The sequence below is a fragment of the Tachyglossus aculeatus genome, chromosome X4, assembly GCF_015852505.1.
Source record: "Tachyglossus aculeatus isolate mTacAcu1 chromosome X4, mTacAcu1.pri, whole genome shotgun sequence".
Taxonomy (NCBI): domain Eukaryota; kingdom Metazoa; phylum Chordata; class Mammalia; order Monotremata; family Tachyglossidae; genus Tachyglossus; species Tachyglossus aculeatus.
Window position 1 is genome coordinate 24,982,989 of NC_052098.1, and position 15,672 is coordinate 24,998,660.

The 15,672-nt window shown below is 37.9% G+C and overlaps 1 protein-coding gene across 7 annotated transcripts in view; it reads right to left on the minus strand.

The window, feature by feature from the left end:
- Positions 1-15,672, minus strand: part of NFIB (nuclear factor I B) — a 232,837-nt gene that overhangs the window by 28,033 nt on the left and 189,132 nt on the right. For 3 of the 7 annotated variants that reach the window (XM_038769970.1, XM_038769969.1, XM_038769972.1), the window contains exons 8-10: positions 7,600-7,784; positions 3,596-3,734; positions 115-197 (exon numbers count right to left, since the gene is read on the minus strand). In XM_038769970.1, coding sequence (XP_038625898.1) covers positions 115-197; positions 3,596-3,734; positions 7,600-7,784 — 407 coding nt within the window. Of the gene's footprint in view, positions 1-114; positions 198-3,568; positions 3,735-7,599; positions 7,785-15,672 lie in introns of all 7 variants that reach the window. The other 4 variants (XM_038769967.1, XM_038769966.1, XM_038769971.1 and 1 more) reach the window with 2 other exon arrangements.

Here is a 15,672-nt window from a genome sequence, read left to right on the forward strand (position 1 = left end):
GTCTGCAAGAAAAATAACGAAAGCACCACAGTCCCCTTCTACTCCAAAATTTGAGTGGCAGCATGTAAAAAAGGTACTACTGTATATCAACACCCCTATGTGAAACTTGCCCACCTGTTGCTGGTGTAGGAAGGATGGGTCTCTTGGGCTTAGTCCCACATATCGATTGGCTTGAGATGTGCCTGAGGCTGTGTAGGCTGATTAAGGAAGAACAAAACACAAAGATAAAAATTGTGAACTATTCAGAATGAACACCTTCTCCACGTATAAGAAATCCTGCAAAGTGGGATTTTAACAAAATGCCTCCCTATTTCTCCTTTAACTTGCTGGAGTACAGTTTACCAAAACGCAGAAGCAAAATGGTAGTTACTAAAAAATCATTAGTGTTTCAAACTAGTATACTGTAAAAAAAAAAAAGCTAATCAATGGACCAAATTCTACCCATGGTGGTTAGCATGCCTCATCCACTTATTTTTATTGTAGTCATAGGTACATTTAAGGGCAGAATTTCCCCTTTAAAAATAGATCAGTGATTCCCCTAGCTGTAAAATTTACTTGGCACTAGTTGAATAATGGTGCGATATAATGTTAAATGATTTTAACACATATGAAAATGGACTATGACTCTGTCAGGAAAAAAATGACAGCTTTTAATGATGGGATTTCAGTATAATGAGCTTGAAGATGATGTGGCAAGAAAACATTTATTTAAATGAAAACACGATGACTATTATACTCAGGAAGTAGGTAACTAATTTTTATTGTGATCTAACATGAGACTCCTCAGTATTTCAAATGCTGAAAATCAGTTCTTACTTTAGAAAAGGATCGGATTAAAAACACCCTACTTTCTGAAGCATCAAAAGTAAATATCTTGTGACTTGAAAGGGAAGAAAGATGGAGTATTTTTTTAAATGCAGTCAACGGATATTAAATACAATCAGTGAATACTATTAAATGAATTACTAAATCTCTAACATATTTTTAGATATATTAGTTTTAACTCATACTTTTCCTTTGTGTGCTATGAGATGCATGACAATGGCACCTTTGGGTAAATTCCTTCTATTCTACTGGGAATACTTATAGTAACTCATACGACAGAGCACAAGTGTCACAAGACAGCACTTGTTCTTCCAAATGTTGAACATTTCAACTAATGTACATCAGAATAAAGATGAGAATTAAATGGTTTCATTTTACATTTAATGTTTAGATTGAGGCATCCTAGTAAAGAGAATTTAGTTTTGAATGTGGCGGCAATCTAAGATTCTTCTTGTAGATTTTTAGTTTAGAATATCAATTCATTGTTTCAGTTTTACAAAAATCATCTGTATAAAATTCTGTCCTATTCATTAATTCTTTGTTTTCATGATATGCATATTTCACAATTCCGAATTTGATCCATTTTTTGTTGTTTGACATTTTAATGATAGCCTTATTATGACTGTGCACCAAAGGAGCTTTTTTGCTGGGTTTATTTAGGTTTTTGAATAAATTACTCATCCATGTATAGTACTAATAGCATCTGCTAGGACTCTAGATAAATGTGTCAAGGTTTCAAAACTCATCCATGTATGAAATGGGCACCCACATCACTTGACATACAAGGCAGAACCCTTCTGAAGGGCATCCTTAGTCTCTAAAATGTGTGTTTTACAGTGGTCTTTCAACCCTTACAGATCCTGCCATGCAGACTCCTCTCAGGCTCTTCACCTTATTTTACCATAAAGAGACACTTTGGAAGCACTCATCACTTGGTAAAATCATGACTCCCTTGTTAAATTCTGGTGTTTTTCTTAATGGAGTCCTAGTGTAACACTTTGCATTTGATAACACAAAAATATGCAGACATTTTTTCTGGTGGTGGGATTAATATTTCCTCTTCAATCCTGACTAGTATTCCTAAATTATTTATATGTTATTTAACTATTATACTGTTTCTAAAACCAGGAGGTCTTGAAACACTGTTTCCCTGCATTTCCCTTCATTTCCACTGCTGCGCTTAAGAATGGGTTTCCTTGCACCTCCCTTTCCCACCCAATAGGTTTATTTCGACTCTAGGCTAAATGTTTCCATGCAAGCTCACTCCAAAGAAAAGTGCACATTTAAATTTAGGTTGAACTGATTGGTAGATATTCTGTACATCATCTAGACCTATAAAAAAGGAACATTTATTCTAGATTTCCTACCCATGGTTCTTTTATGAACTGGAAGTGTTCAACAATGGAGAAGGCCTCTCACCATAAACATTCAGTAAGTACTAATGACAAAAAAACCCTCTTACGTCAAGATTGCTAGATGCTCCCTCTAAATGTGTTTGTTCCTCAACAAGATCTGCTTGGAGCAGAACTTATAACTGTCCCAGAAGTGGGTGAAACAAGCCCTGTCTCTCTGCAGGAACAGAGACCAGGTGAAGCCAGGTTCTCAAATTCTCTACAGTGAAATCTGGCAACCTCTTATATATGCTCTGTGAGAACAGACGGAATTCAGTAACTGAAGATGTTCCCCAATATCCATGTGGGTCTCTAGCTTCATTATCTGGAGGTCTCAAAGAGACTTCTTAATCTGACAATTGTGGAAAAAGGAAAAATTACACTAGCTGGAGAGTGACTCAGAAGTGACTCCCAACTTCTCTGTTGGCACTTCACATAAGAATTTCCATTCTGAGGGTTTGAGAGGAGCAGGCGTAGGATTGGGAGATGGGGTGCCCAAATGGTGGGTAGTATCATCACCATAAACTTTTCCCCTTACACACTGGTTCCTGGTGCACACACACTATCTGCTTTTCTGAATAAATCCCAATGTTTGTCCACTTACACTGATTACAATGCAAGTTCCTGTTGGTTTGCGATTTGCAAAAATGAAACATTCAAATGGCTTGTGAGTGTAAGCACTATATAAATTTATGGCTATGTGCTTGTCGTTTGAGATGCCAAGGTCTTGCTAAACAATAATGGCATTTGATGTACAATGGTAGGCAAAACATTCAAGAGGTTAAAAAAGCAAAAAAAAAAGACGAATAATGAAAGTGCAGGTAGCATACTGGTGTCTAAACTAGGGATTTTTTCATAAATGAAACCCCCACTGGGTGACTTTTTCTAACAATGGCACAACTTTCAGTAATGTAAACATACAATTCCATTACAGTGGCACTGATTCCGTTTGCCTTGTGAAGGGGCTTAATTTCAAAAAGAAAGCTCACTGAGTAGTAATTATCTAATCTCTTTTTGGGTGGACATGAAAAACTTAAGAGTTTGAATTATGATACTCAGTGATATTTCAATGTGCACCTTGAACAAACAGGCATGTATTTCTAAATTGACATGGATCAAATAACTGTGCTTCTCCCCTTTCAAAATTCATTGAAATGTCATATGACCCAATGCGTTACCTAACATTTGGTAAGAGAGAGCACTAAATAGCCAGATCAGATGCCTGTTCATTCTACAAAATGAGAAACCTCCATCTGGTTAGTAGCTGGAAAAGCTGCTGTATTTTCCACCATGAATTGGAAATCCAATTGAACCATTGATGGACATTTCTCATTTCCTAAATAAATACTTACTGGTTGCTGTAGGTGAAGCTGCCTCACCTTCAGTGGATGTAGTGATGGGTTTAGTATCTGTCATGGTCAGGGTCACAGGTCGCACTGCACTGTGATGGGGAGAGGGTGCCAAAACTGGAGTGAAATGGCCAGGCACTTTCCCTACTACTTGACCACTGCTGTTAGGCTACAAAACAAAAACAGAATGTCGTGTGAAACAATCCGAATGAATACAGCTTGTTTAATAAGTCCATTAGCATATTCCACTTAGTGGACTCTACACACTGTGTGTATACACTAAACCTCTCACGTTGGAGTCATAGCAGCTAATAAGACGTTAGTAATAATAAGAAGCAGCAGCACTTAAGAGAAACTTTTTATCTTCAAAGCATTTACATACATTGATTAATCCTTATAACACCCTTGAGAGGCAGGTAGACATTATCATGCTCATATATCAGGCCAGAAAACTAAAGTGTTGTTAAGTGACTTGATCAAGGCCAAAGTGGAATTGAGCACCAGAACCAGAATTAGAACCCAGGACTTCCTTCCTCACTTGATACTGTGCTCCTCATATTGAGTCTCTCTGCTCTTTTTGGATACAGTACTTATCACCTTTTTTAAAATAACAAATGCTTTTCACACAAGTGCCATTGAAGAAAAAAAAAACTTTTAAGTAGACATAAAAGCCCAAGGTTTCAGAGTTGCCATTACTTTTTCCTATGGTGCATTCATCCACAGACTTGAATGCATACTCACAAAAAGTATCAAGTAACTGGTTACAAACATCTAATTTACACTTGTGGAGTGGTGAACTTTTCTTGAATGCACGATGACTTCCTGATTCAGAAATATAGCAGGATGTAACATTTCTTCAGTAAAGTTTTAAAAGACTTTAAAATTCCTGTTACATAAAGATTATGTTAAAACACCAATACATGTGACCCAAATCCACAAATGAAAGATTCCAAGTGTAAAACTGAAACATCTAACAGAGGAATAGTAGACAAACAGACAGTATTAAAGGAACTGTTCTATTGATGTATAGAGGAAATGACACAAAACATTCATTAACTTTTATGGGATTTACCCACGTAAATCCCCTTTGTATTGATGGAAGAACAGATATTATTATAATGTGTGTCCTTTAGCCCCAGGTACAAAAAATTAGGCATATCCTTACAAAGCACATGAAAAAAGCTATTTTAGTTCATACTCATGGAAGATTTTTCATTGCATCACATCGCTTAACAGATTCTGTTCTCCAGAAATGTTAGGTTTGGTAATCTGAACTGGTCAAAGGAAAGAAGTGGAGTACATTCTCTGTCTTGGATAACTACCCATAAGATATGAGGAGATATTCTGCCAGAGAAAAACATGTAAATCTAATAGGATTTCAACACTATGACTTGGAACTATGGCTTTGTCTCTGTTTAAGTTCCTCAGCTGTTGCATCATTTTTCTGCAAATAAATAGACTAGTTGACTGTTCATCAAATAATTCAGAGTACATAACACTGTCAGGAAAATTTTCCACTGTTTTCCTCAGGGGAATCTATGGGAGCACTATACCTTTAAACTACTTTTACTTAAAATATCCCGGTGAATAGCATGGCTGTCTCACTATAATCAATGCAGTGTTAATGTAATTAATCTCAAAATTGCTATGGGGAGTACAAGGCATCTCAGTTGCTTGTCTCAACAATCTAAATTAGTGCATTACTGAAATATGTTGAGATGGACCAGGTCATTTTAGATAAAGCTAAGTATTTCCATTAGTTCAATTTCTAAAGCTATTTCAATTTCTAAAGCTGACTATTTCAGCAGATCAATTTCCTGTTGTTTAATGAAATGCTTGCTTTTTTTCTGCTGATGAAGATTCCATTTTCATCATTGGTGTCAGTTTCTTCACTCAGAACTTTTATTATATATAGTCACCACATGTACAGGCCCTTGAGTTCTCTGATATCTACCTGGGCCAATGGAAAGAAGAATGTTCAAAAAGAATATAACATTGCACCATTCAGTGCTGTAAAATGTTCACCACTGAAATAAAATGACACTTCATCTGAAGTCGCAAATATTCTCGAAATTTAAAACAAAAAAGGAAATCAAGCCAGTTCTCTCAATAATTCTCTGAACTTCATCATCCATAAGAATAGGAAATACTTTTCCATTTTCTGGTCACCTAAAAACAGACTTCTGCATTATGAAACTTTATCCTTTAAGGTTGCTGGGAGATGAAACATCTCATTGTAAGTGTTAAAAGACAATGGGCTCCTTTCAGGATAAAGTTGGCACTGTTTTGAAGGCATTACCCTACTCTACATTGGTTTTAATTGAGTGGAAGAGCATTTTCAGTCAACTAAGGCAAGAGTAAGGTGGGCTTTTGTTTTTTAGAAGTTGGATTTTTACCTGGAAAACTTGAACAAAAAGAGATTATCATGTAATCTGCTCTCTTAACACATAAAAATTTGAAAGATAATAAAACAAGCACTGAATAAATTAAAGGAATGTATAACAGGGTCTGATTTTAATTTGCATAATTTTTCCCTTAATAGTGCCTAATTAAGACATCAGGTTTTAGGGTTATTTTTATTTAATCCAATGGAACTCTAAGATTTTCCACGGTGAATTAATGTTAAGGACTTTTAATGGATGTCTTAATTAGACTTTGTTATTCACGGAAATTTTACACAAATTAAAATCATACCTTGTGTGCAGCATTCCCAGCTGACTATTCTTTGGGACTAGAATACTTTTAATACATGCGCTGAAAGCAATTTTTAGTCCCAAAATGACATACTCCAAGCATGATTCTCCTCAGTTAGAATCATCATTATAGCAATAAAACTTAATGTAATATTTGTCATTTTTCTTTCAAAAAAAGCAAGCTATGAAGTTTTGTGGCCTAGCATATTTTTAATGTCTAAATAGTTTTCATCTGAATGAGAATGTAAGCCTATTGTAACACAATATAACAAGGGTTTAAGTAACCCAAAGAGTTTTCATTAGCAATTCAGACCCAAATTCTACCAACATAGCACTTTAGACAAATGCTAAAAGGCTTTTTCCTTCTTGGGTTTACCTCAAGTTGTTGAAATACCATAAAAGAAAAGAGCCTAATCAAATTTAAAACATGATTATTCTGAAAATTTAACACTCTGGAACATTATCTATCAATGCCCCTTCAGTCCTTTCGAATTAGTCTTTAAGACAAGGCCCCAAAACCAGATGCAAGAGCAAATACTGAAGATTACATTATACTGACAATGGAAATATTCCAAACACTGAGACTCTTTCTCGACTGCCAATCTTACCCTGTAGCCCATTTCATATGGTAACAGCAAGTATCTATTTGATTGTAAAACACTGTTGCAATAAATCCCTAAAAATGGATTCATCCAACAAAATGCACCTTGATTTCTGATGAACCAAATATACATCAGCCTGCATTAAACACTTAATGCTACTACATACTACTTACAAAATAAAAGAAATGAGTCCCTCGTTTTGTCACTCATTATTGCATTTGTGTCTGTGCAAAGGATTTTTAAGTACGCATCAATCACTGACGTATTTATCAATTATTTACCCAGCCACAGCCCATTATAATTCTTCATAGCTATTCTATAAATACACTTGCATGTTCTGTTTAGAGAATTTGTTTTAGTGCAGCCTACTCATCCCTAAAATAAACACCCAGTATTTCAGTATTCCAGAGGTGAGAACTTCTGCTGCAATTTTTTAATTAATACTCCCCTTGCATAAAGTATATATTCAATGAAATTCCCTAGTTCAGACAATGCAAAATCCAGTAAAAGAAACCTAGGCACGCCTGATAAATTTTCTCTAGTGAAGAAATGCCTTCTATTGCTTCCGGATATGTTCATTTGAAAACTGACTATATCACCAAAAAACATTCCAGTCACAACTGTGCCAGAATGCTGTGCCTAGCATTCTGAGTGCCTCAGATGATGAAGGAAAGCACAGTATCTGGTCCATTTTATTCAATACTACAGCTATAATGATCATTTTCCTTCTTATTTTTACCTGGCTTGTTTGTGGACTGGACGGGTCATAAGACGGTACATAATTCTTCAGAGTATCCTGAGGATTCAGGTGGGGAGGATATCTGATCGTTGGATGAGAGAAGTAACTAGATGGAGCTGGAGGGAGAATAGCTTGTGCAGGAAATGGCAACGGTGAAGGTGGAGGTGGAGTTCTAGTTGAGATGACTGCAAGAGACAAAAATCAAAGTGGGTTAATGCCCGTTTTCTTAATTACATCATTCTATTTCTTTAACTTGATTTTCTAACTCTCATTTAATCAAGTTTATCTTTTTAATTCCTCCCTTATATCCTACTTCATTTTCTCTCCTCTCCCTTACACTTCTACCCTTAAACTCCTACTCTCACTCCCTCTCTTTCTCCCATGCTAACAATTTCATTTTCCCTTATCTCTAGGTGCTAGAAAAAATATTTATTTCCGTTTTTTCAACTATGCCTCTTCCCTTAAAATGAGCAATGATTCTCCAGCAGCACACATATTTCAGTCATAAAGTCTTCACTTTAAGTGTTAAGATGATTTTTTTTAATTTAAAGGAAAAGTCCCATATATTTTTCAACACAAACTATAAGAAAATGTTATTTAGCAGTAAGTGAACACTTATTCTTTACTGCATTGTGCTCTACCTGCCCATGGATGTGGGGAATGTAAGCAATACTAAGCAATAATGTCACAAATAATTAGTTGACCATTGTGTAAATGCTAATGAATGTTCAACCTCAGGGCCTGGGAAACCATTCCTTCCAATGAAAATATCTCTAGCAAACAAAAAGCGATCTATTTATACATATTTTCCTTACACTCTTATTATTTGCTGCTCCTCCCCCAACCTCCTCTACATACAGATTTATTCACGAAAAATTCCTATTCCTAAGGAAACATTAGCACTTCAACATCAGGAAACTTGAAACATAAAGTTTTCAGACTAGTGTTAACTTGTGTATGAAATATAAACTGTTGCAAACAATACTTTTAGATGCACAGTATAATATATGCTAATCATGCTAAGAGCCTTAATTTTTTACATTTCACACAGTCAATGCAATTTGACATTAGCTTTGCAGCAACAAAGTTTTTTCAATTATTTTTTATCAAATTCAACTCAAAAAAAGAAAAAGGGATGGAGAATAGAACATTAGGGTCTTTCCAATAGAAGTTTTATAAGCTTTTAAACTGACAATTTTGTGATAATTTTTTAAAAATGCAGTTTACACAGTTTATTTTTCTAACAGTTTTCCATCAAGTTTACCCAGGAGTTTGGTATTTAAAACTTTAAACGATTTCAAGTCATGTGTAAGAAAAACTGCCCAAGAATAAATCTAAGAAAAAATATTCTTCCCATGGTCTATGTCCAAAAGACATATGGAATGATTTAGCTCAAGTCTGACAAATACATCCAAAATTCAAAATGCCACCTTTTAAAAAGGAAGAACAATCATTAACTGTAGAGGATAATTTTTCAGGAGGCATGAGCGATTGAGACAGTATTCATGGAAGACCCTAAAATATTTAATGATTGGATCAAGGAGTATCTTTTAAAACAATGGCCTCAAAATGAACAAATGTCATTTATGTTTGGAGACATGTTGAAATAAAAATGACTTGGCTATTATTACCTAATAGGAAATGTGGACTGCACAAGAAGAGAAGATGAAGAATACTTGTTGGGATAAAAAGCAAAGGAATGATTTTCTTTTATTAGGAGTGAAAATGTAAGAAAATAAGAAAAAGTCCTATAAGTAGCTAATATTTTAATCTCCTATATCCACATTACAACACTTCCTTTTGCATGGTATGCTTGCAGAGATAGTTTCTTGTTGTGCTGTGTTTAGCCTATTAACGGTCTGTTTCTGTTTAGGAGACTATCCTAATTTTCACAATTACTCTATCAATAACATTAAGTTCCTTACTGTATGCAGAGAACCATATTAATTGCTTGGGAGAGTGTAAAATAATTGGAAGAATCTATCCTTATCTCAAGAAGTCTACAGTCTAGCCAGGGAGATGGACACTCACATAAATTATATAGAAGACAAGGAATTGAGTACATACACTAAGTACATAAGTGCTACTGGTATTCCTGGGGTTGTAGTAACTTACCTATGTGGTATAGATGGGATGAAGTGGCAGTTTGGGTGACATAAAGTGGAAAAAATAGATCTTATTATTGGAGGAAGGCCTCCCAGAGGTATCTCTCATAAAGGCTTTGAATATGGGGAGAGCTGTGGTCTGTCAGATATGAAAGGGGAGAAAATGCCAGGCAGGAGGAGGACGGGAACAAGACATTAGTAGTGGGAGAGAAGAGAATGATAAACCACTCCTGCTACTTACTGGGCTGGTCTGCCTGCTGCAATGTATCAGATTTTATGAGACTGTGCTTCAATACATCTTAAATGGTTTATTCTACCTTCCCTGCTTGCAAATGCCCTCCCCTGCCACCCCTTCAGTTCATCATAGTGCAGCCACTTGGGTATCCTGACTTGAAGCAATGCTGCTGTGACTATTCATTCATTCAATCGTATTTACTGAGCGCTTACTGTGTGCAGAGCACTGTACTAAGCGCTTGGGAAGTACAAGTCGGCAACATATAGAGACGGTCCCTAACCAACAACAGGCTATTGTTTCAATACTGATGAGTTGACTGAGTTCAAGGAACTTGTTGATAATGTTGTTTTGCCTGTTGATAGAGTATGGTGACCCTGATGAAACTTCTCAATAATCTGGAAGCACTGATTCGTTTCAAGCCAGGTGGGGATGAACTTGTGGTAGGAATTTAAGAAGGCATGTTTTTCCCAGACAGATGCTTCCCTTTGCTGCGGCTCATTGTCTTCTCTCTCTCACCACTGATCTCTTGTTCACAGCATCTCTTCTGCCTGAAACCTGCACACCTTCACACAGCTGGCAGACCACTGCTCTTCCCATCTTCAAATCCCTTCTGAAATCACATCTCCTCCGGGAAGCTTTTCCAGATTAGTCTCTCATCTCTCCAATCTATGTCTTTTTTGTCTTGTCTGTCTGATCACATAGTTGGCTAGTATTGTTGTTCGTTTGTTTTACGATATACGTTCAGCACTTACTATGTGTCAAACACTGTTCTAAGCACTGGGGAAGGTACAAGTTAATTAGGTCGGACACAGGTCCTGTCCTGCATAGGGGCTCACAGTAGGAGGGAGAACAGGTATTGAATCCCCATTTTACGGTTGAGGAATTTGAAGCACAGAGAAGTTAAGTGACTTGCCCAAAGTCACACAGTAATCAATTGGAAGAGCAATTGGCAGAGTCAGGATTAGAACCCAGGTCCCCAGGCCCGTACTCTTTCTACTAGGCCACTCCAAGTTTAGAAGTTCAGAATCGATTTGCTGTGCCAGTGTACTGCTAGCTAGGTAGCAGAATTTGGCAATGCCATGAAGTTCAGCATTGCCGATGAAAATCTTTTCTTGTGTTTAAGGCATTGTGTAAGTTGCTTTTCTTCAATCAATCATATTTACTGAGAACGTACTGTGTGCAGAACACTGTACTAAGCACTCGGGAGAGTACCGTATGATCGAGTAGATAGAAAAGTTATTTAAATATTATCGTTAGGCAATGGTGCTGTGTAAACCATGAAGTGATTCATAGGCATCTTCATATTTTGTGTGGGGGCCTCCAAGAGCACACAGGTTGGCATTATTAGATTTCCCGGATGACTGTCTCAAAGTGGGAGAAGTTTTCCAGTACATCAGAAATATATTTTAATATGTTTTCAGGACCATGTTCACATCTTCAAACATGGTGGCAGAGAATAGGTTGAAAAGTACTGCACTCAACCCACAGCCCTACTTTATTCAATTGGATTCTAGGAAAAAATTAAAGCACCTGCAACCAACTGCCTTGACCAACCGACTAGGCTGAGCAAAAGCTCATGCAGACATCTGGCGAGGTTTCCTCCTTGAGTGTAACTTTCGGTAGGAATGCGCTTTGATCATAGCTTTGACTGCTGAAGTCTCATACTCAAAATTTTAAGCTAAAGTCACTTTGTTGAGGCTGTGAGCTCCTCTAGACTGTGAGTTCATGGTGGGCAAGAACTCTGTTGTATTGTTATACGGTACTCTCCCAAGGGCTTAGTACGGTGCTCCACACACAGTAAGTATTCAACAAATATGATTGATTGATTGACTTTACATTCAGTCCAGTTCCCTACACTTTGAAGGTCTACTCCTCAATAGTAGAAAGTATGTTCAGTAGTTCATTTTAATACTCTTTCCCTCTAGGTTTCCCCCTTGATCTGTGATGAGGATGACTTCATCTTCTCTTCAGTGTTGCCAGGGTAGTGTTTATGGAGCCATAAAATCTTCTTTACTGATGAGTAAAAGTTCTTAGAGATCCCCAGATCTCTCCAGCTTTTTCATCCCATCACTGGTCACACATGCTTCTTGGATTTATCTGTATGTCCTGATGAAGATCTGTGTAGACCTCCATTTTATATCAGTCACAAGGAGCTACAAAGTGTTATCAGTCATTTCTTGTTTAGTTGCAAGTAGTTTTGTTTTTCAAAATTTCTGAGTAGTTTTCATCAAAGCCATCTTGATGGTGTCTCTTTGCTGTACCCAGAGTATTGATGGCTACCTGATAGATGGTGTCCCTGAGAAGTGTCCATTTACTGAGCACAAAGTGGTCTTTAGCTGGTATTCCTTGTTCCAGCAGGGCTATTGTGATAGGGTATCAGAGAGCCTTGCAGGTTTCTTTATTCTGTAAGTGCTTGAGATTTATCAATCTTAATGTTTGGATTCCACTCCTTGACCCACTGATTGTACTGATAGCTTGAGTTTGAGTGTATGATCAGGTGGTCAGTTCAGCACTAAGGCCCCCTTTCAATGGGTTCAGTGATCCATACATTTTTCAAGTTCCACTGACAAACAGATGGTGCAATCTAAAATATGTCAGTGTATAAAACTTGGGTTAATCCAGGAAATCTGTCTAATAATCATTACTATTATAATGATAAAAATGCTGGTATTTTTCTAGGTGCTTACGAAGTGCCAAGCACTATAATAAACTCTGTCATAGATATAATGTAATCCACACATTTCTCTTATTTGGCAGGTAGAAGTAATTGAAGGGGGGGCCTCTGGAACATTTTTTCTCAAAGCACATCCTGCCTACCCCACATCTTTTCATCCCCTCCCACTCTTTTTTCTTTAATATTTCATTTTCAATTGCTTGGGCTTTGTATGCCATACAATAAGAAAATAAGTCTCTCCTACTTTTGATAATAGTCTCGAATTCATCAAATATAGAAACAGCAAATCTGTTCTGAACTCCTAAACTCAAAATATAAAAATTGACTATCTCTGCTTTCCTCTGCACTTCATAGGCTAGTCCTATCTACTCCTAAAAGGTAAAGAGATCTCACTTTTAACTAACATTTCCATATGTAGAACAGATTGTTACACAGTAACCACTGTAACACTCTGGGGTAGCAACTGTTAACAAGATGCGCAACCTGTGAGCACTTTACAGAATCAACAAAATACTGATCCTAAAGCAGACTTTGGCAGACCAAAGTTTTCCTATAATACACAATACCTTTTGAAATACCCAAATTTGTCTCAAATTTCCCACATACTGTAATGGTTTCAGATTAAAGAGTAATATTGAATCTTATTTTCCTGTCTCCTTGGAGGAGGTGAAACAGTTCTCTCTAGTACACAACTTTCAAGTATCCAACATGCCCCTGCCAAGGACTTGGGGATTCTTGTCAGGTGACTGTATAGACCTAGAGTGAACCCCTGAAGGAGTGTGATACTAGAGAAGTTTAGGGGAAATAGAGCATACTCTTGTCTACCTGGAGTCTTCCTGAGAGAGAGCCAAGGATACATCTGTTGGGGATCTGAAAGGTGGTATCTCTACCTTTGGGGGGTTGGTGGAATTTCTTTCCAGGAGACTCAACTTCTATATTAACAATTATATCACTATTTTGTTTTTCTTATGTTAAATTTTTGTTCTATAGATTTCAAATTACTTTATCTATCTATCTATCTACCTATCTATCTAATCATTGCAAACCCAGTAGTTATTCCTGGTTCTCCTCTTATCTCTCCGGCCCTTCATTCTCAATCTCTTTTGTGGGCTCCTCCTCCCCCTCCCATCCCCTTACTGTAGGGGGTCAGTTCTTGGTCTCCTTCTGTTCTCTATCTACCCTCACTCGCCTGGTGAACTCATTCGCTCCCACGGCTTCAACTATCATCTCTACGCTGATGACACCCAAATTTACATCTCTGCCCCTGCTCTCTCTCCCTCCCTCCAGGCTCGCATCTCCTCCTGCCTTCAGGACATCTCCATCTGGTTGTCTGCCAGTCATCTAAAACTCAACATGTCCAAGACTGAACTCCTTATCTTCCCTCCCAAACCCTGCCCTCTCCCTGACTTTCCCATCATTGTAGACGGCACTACCATCCTTCCCATCTCACCAGCCCTCAAACTAGGCGACATCCTCGACTCCGCTCTCTCGTTCACCCCTCACAACCAAAACCTGCCGGTCTCACCTCCGCAACATTGCCAAGTTCCGCCCTTTCCTCTCCATCCAAACTGCTACCCTGCTTGTTCAATCTCTCATCCTATCCCGACTGGATTACTGCATCAGCCTCCTCTCCGATCTCCCATCCTCGTGTCTCTCCCCACTTCAATCCATACTTCACGCCGCTGCCCGGATTGTCACTGTGCAGAAACACTCTGGGCATGTTACTCCCCTCCTCAAAAATCTCCAGTGGCTACCAATCAACCTACATATCAGGCAAAAACTCCTCACCCTCGGCTTCAAGGCTCTCCATCACCTCGCCCCTCCTACCTCACCTCCCGTCTCTCCTTCTACAGCCCAGCCCGCACCCTCCACTCCTCTGCTGCTAATCTCCTCACTGTGCCTCATTCTCGCCTGTCCCGCCATTGACCCCCGGCCCACATCATTCCCCTGGCCTGGAATGCCTTCCCTCCACACACACGCCAAGCTAGCTCTCTTCCTCCCTACAAAGCCCTACTTAGAGCTCGCCTCCTCCAGGAGGCCTTCCCAGACTCAGCCCCCTCCTTCCTCCCCCCCTCCCCCTCCCCATCGCACCTGTATATATGTATACATGTTTGTATGTATTTATTACTCTATTTTATTTGTACATATTTATTCTATTCATTTTATTTTGTTAATATGTTTTGTTTTGTTGTCTGTCTCCCCCTTCTAGACTGTGAGCCTGCTGGTGGGTAGGGACCGTCTCTATATGTTGCCAACTTGTACTTCCCAAGCGCTTAGTACAGTGCTCTGCACACAGTAAGTGCTCAATAAATACAATTGAATGAATGAATGAATTCCTTCTGAGAACTCATGGTAGACAGGAAAAGACCCCAGAAGTTTGAAAAAGTAAAGGTTGTGCTCATCATTTAAAAAGAGAAATGTCACCTTAATATTGATACCTAGGAAGAGAACTGAACAAATGATCTAGCAATCAAGTATTCTGAAAACACCTAAAAAATAATGAAATACTAGAAAGCAACAACATGTGCTTTTGAAGAGCAAATCATGCTGGGCACATTTATCATCCACCTACACTCATTACATTTCCTGATGCTACTGAATTAAGCATGGTTAACTCTCTGGAAGATGGGAATAGTGACTTAAACAAACTGGAAAATTAAGCCTAAATATCAAGATGAAATTAAAAAGAGTAAAGTTCAAATTAGTGTATTTCAGGACAAACAACACAAATACAAACACTGGCTAGGTGGTAGAAAAAAACAAAGAAATCACAGCAGGACTAGACTGTTTTGACACTTAAAAAGCCAATAAAGTAGTAGGATATGTCAAGAGGAATGTGCTATAGAAAGTAGGAGAATTCATTCACTATACTCTTCACCACTGGAATCATATTTACATTTTCATAGGAACAGTTTATTCTTTCTGTCTAAGGAAATATTAAAATGGAATTGCTTAGCCTAAAAAAGTGAGAACTAAGGCATGACTTAATAACTGTTTTTATGTTTGTGAGGATGTTGACTGGCTGTTTTCCACTCCCACTGAGTTTCTACAAGTGGATG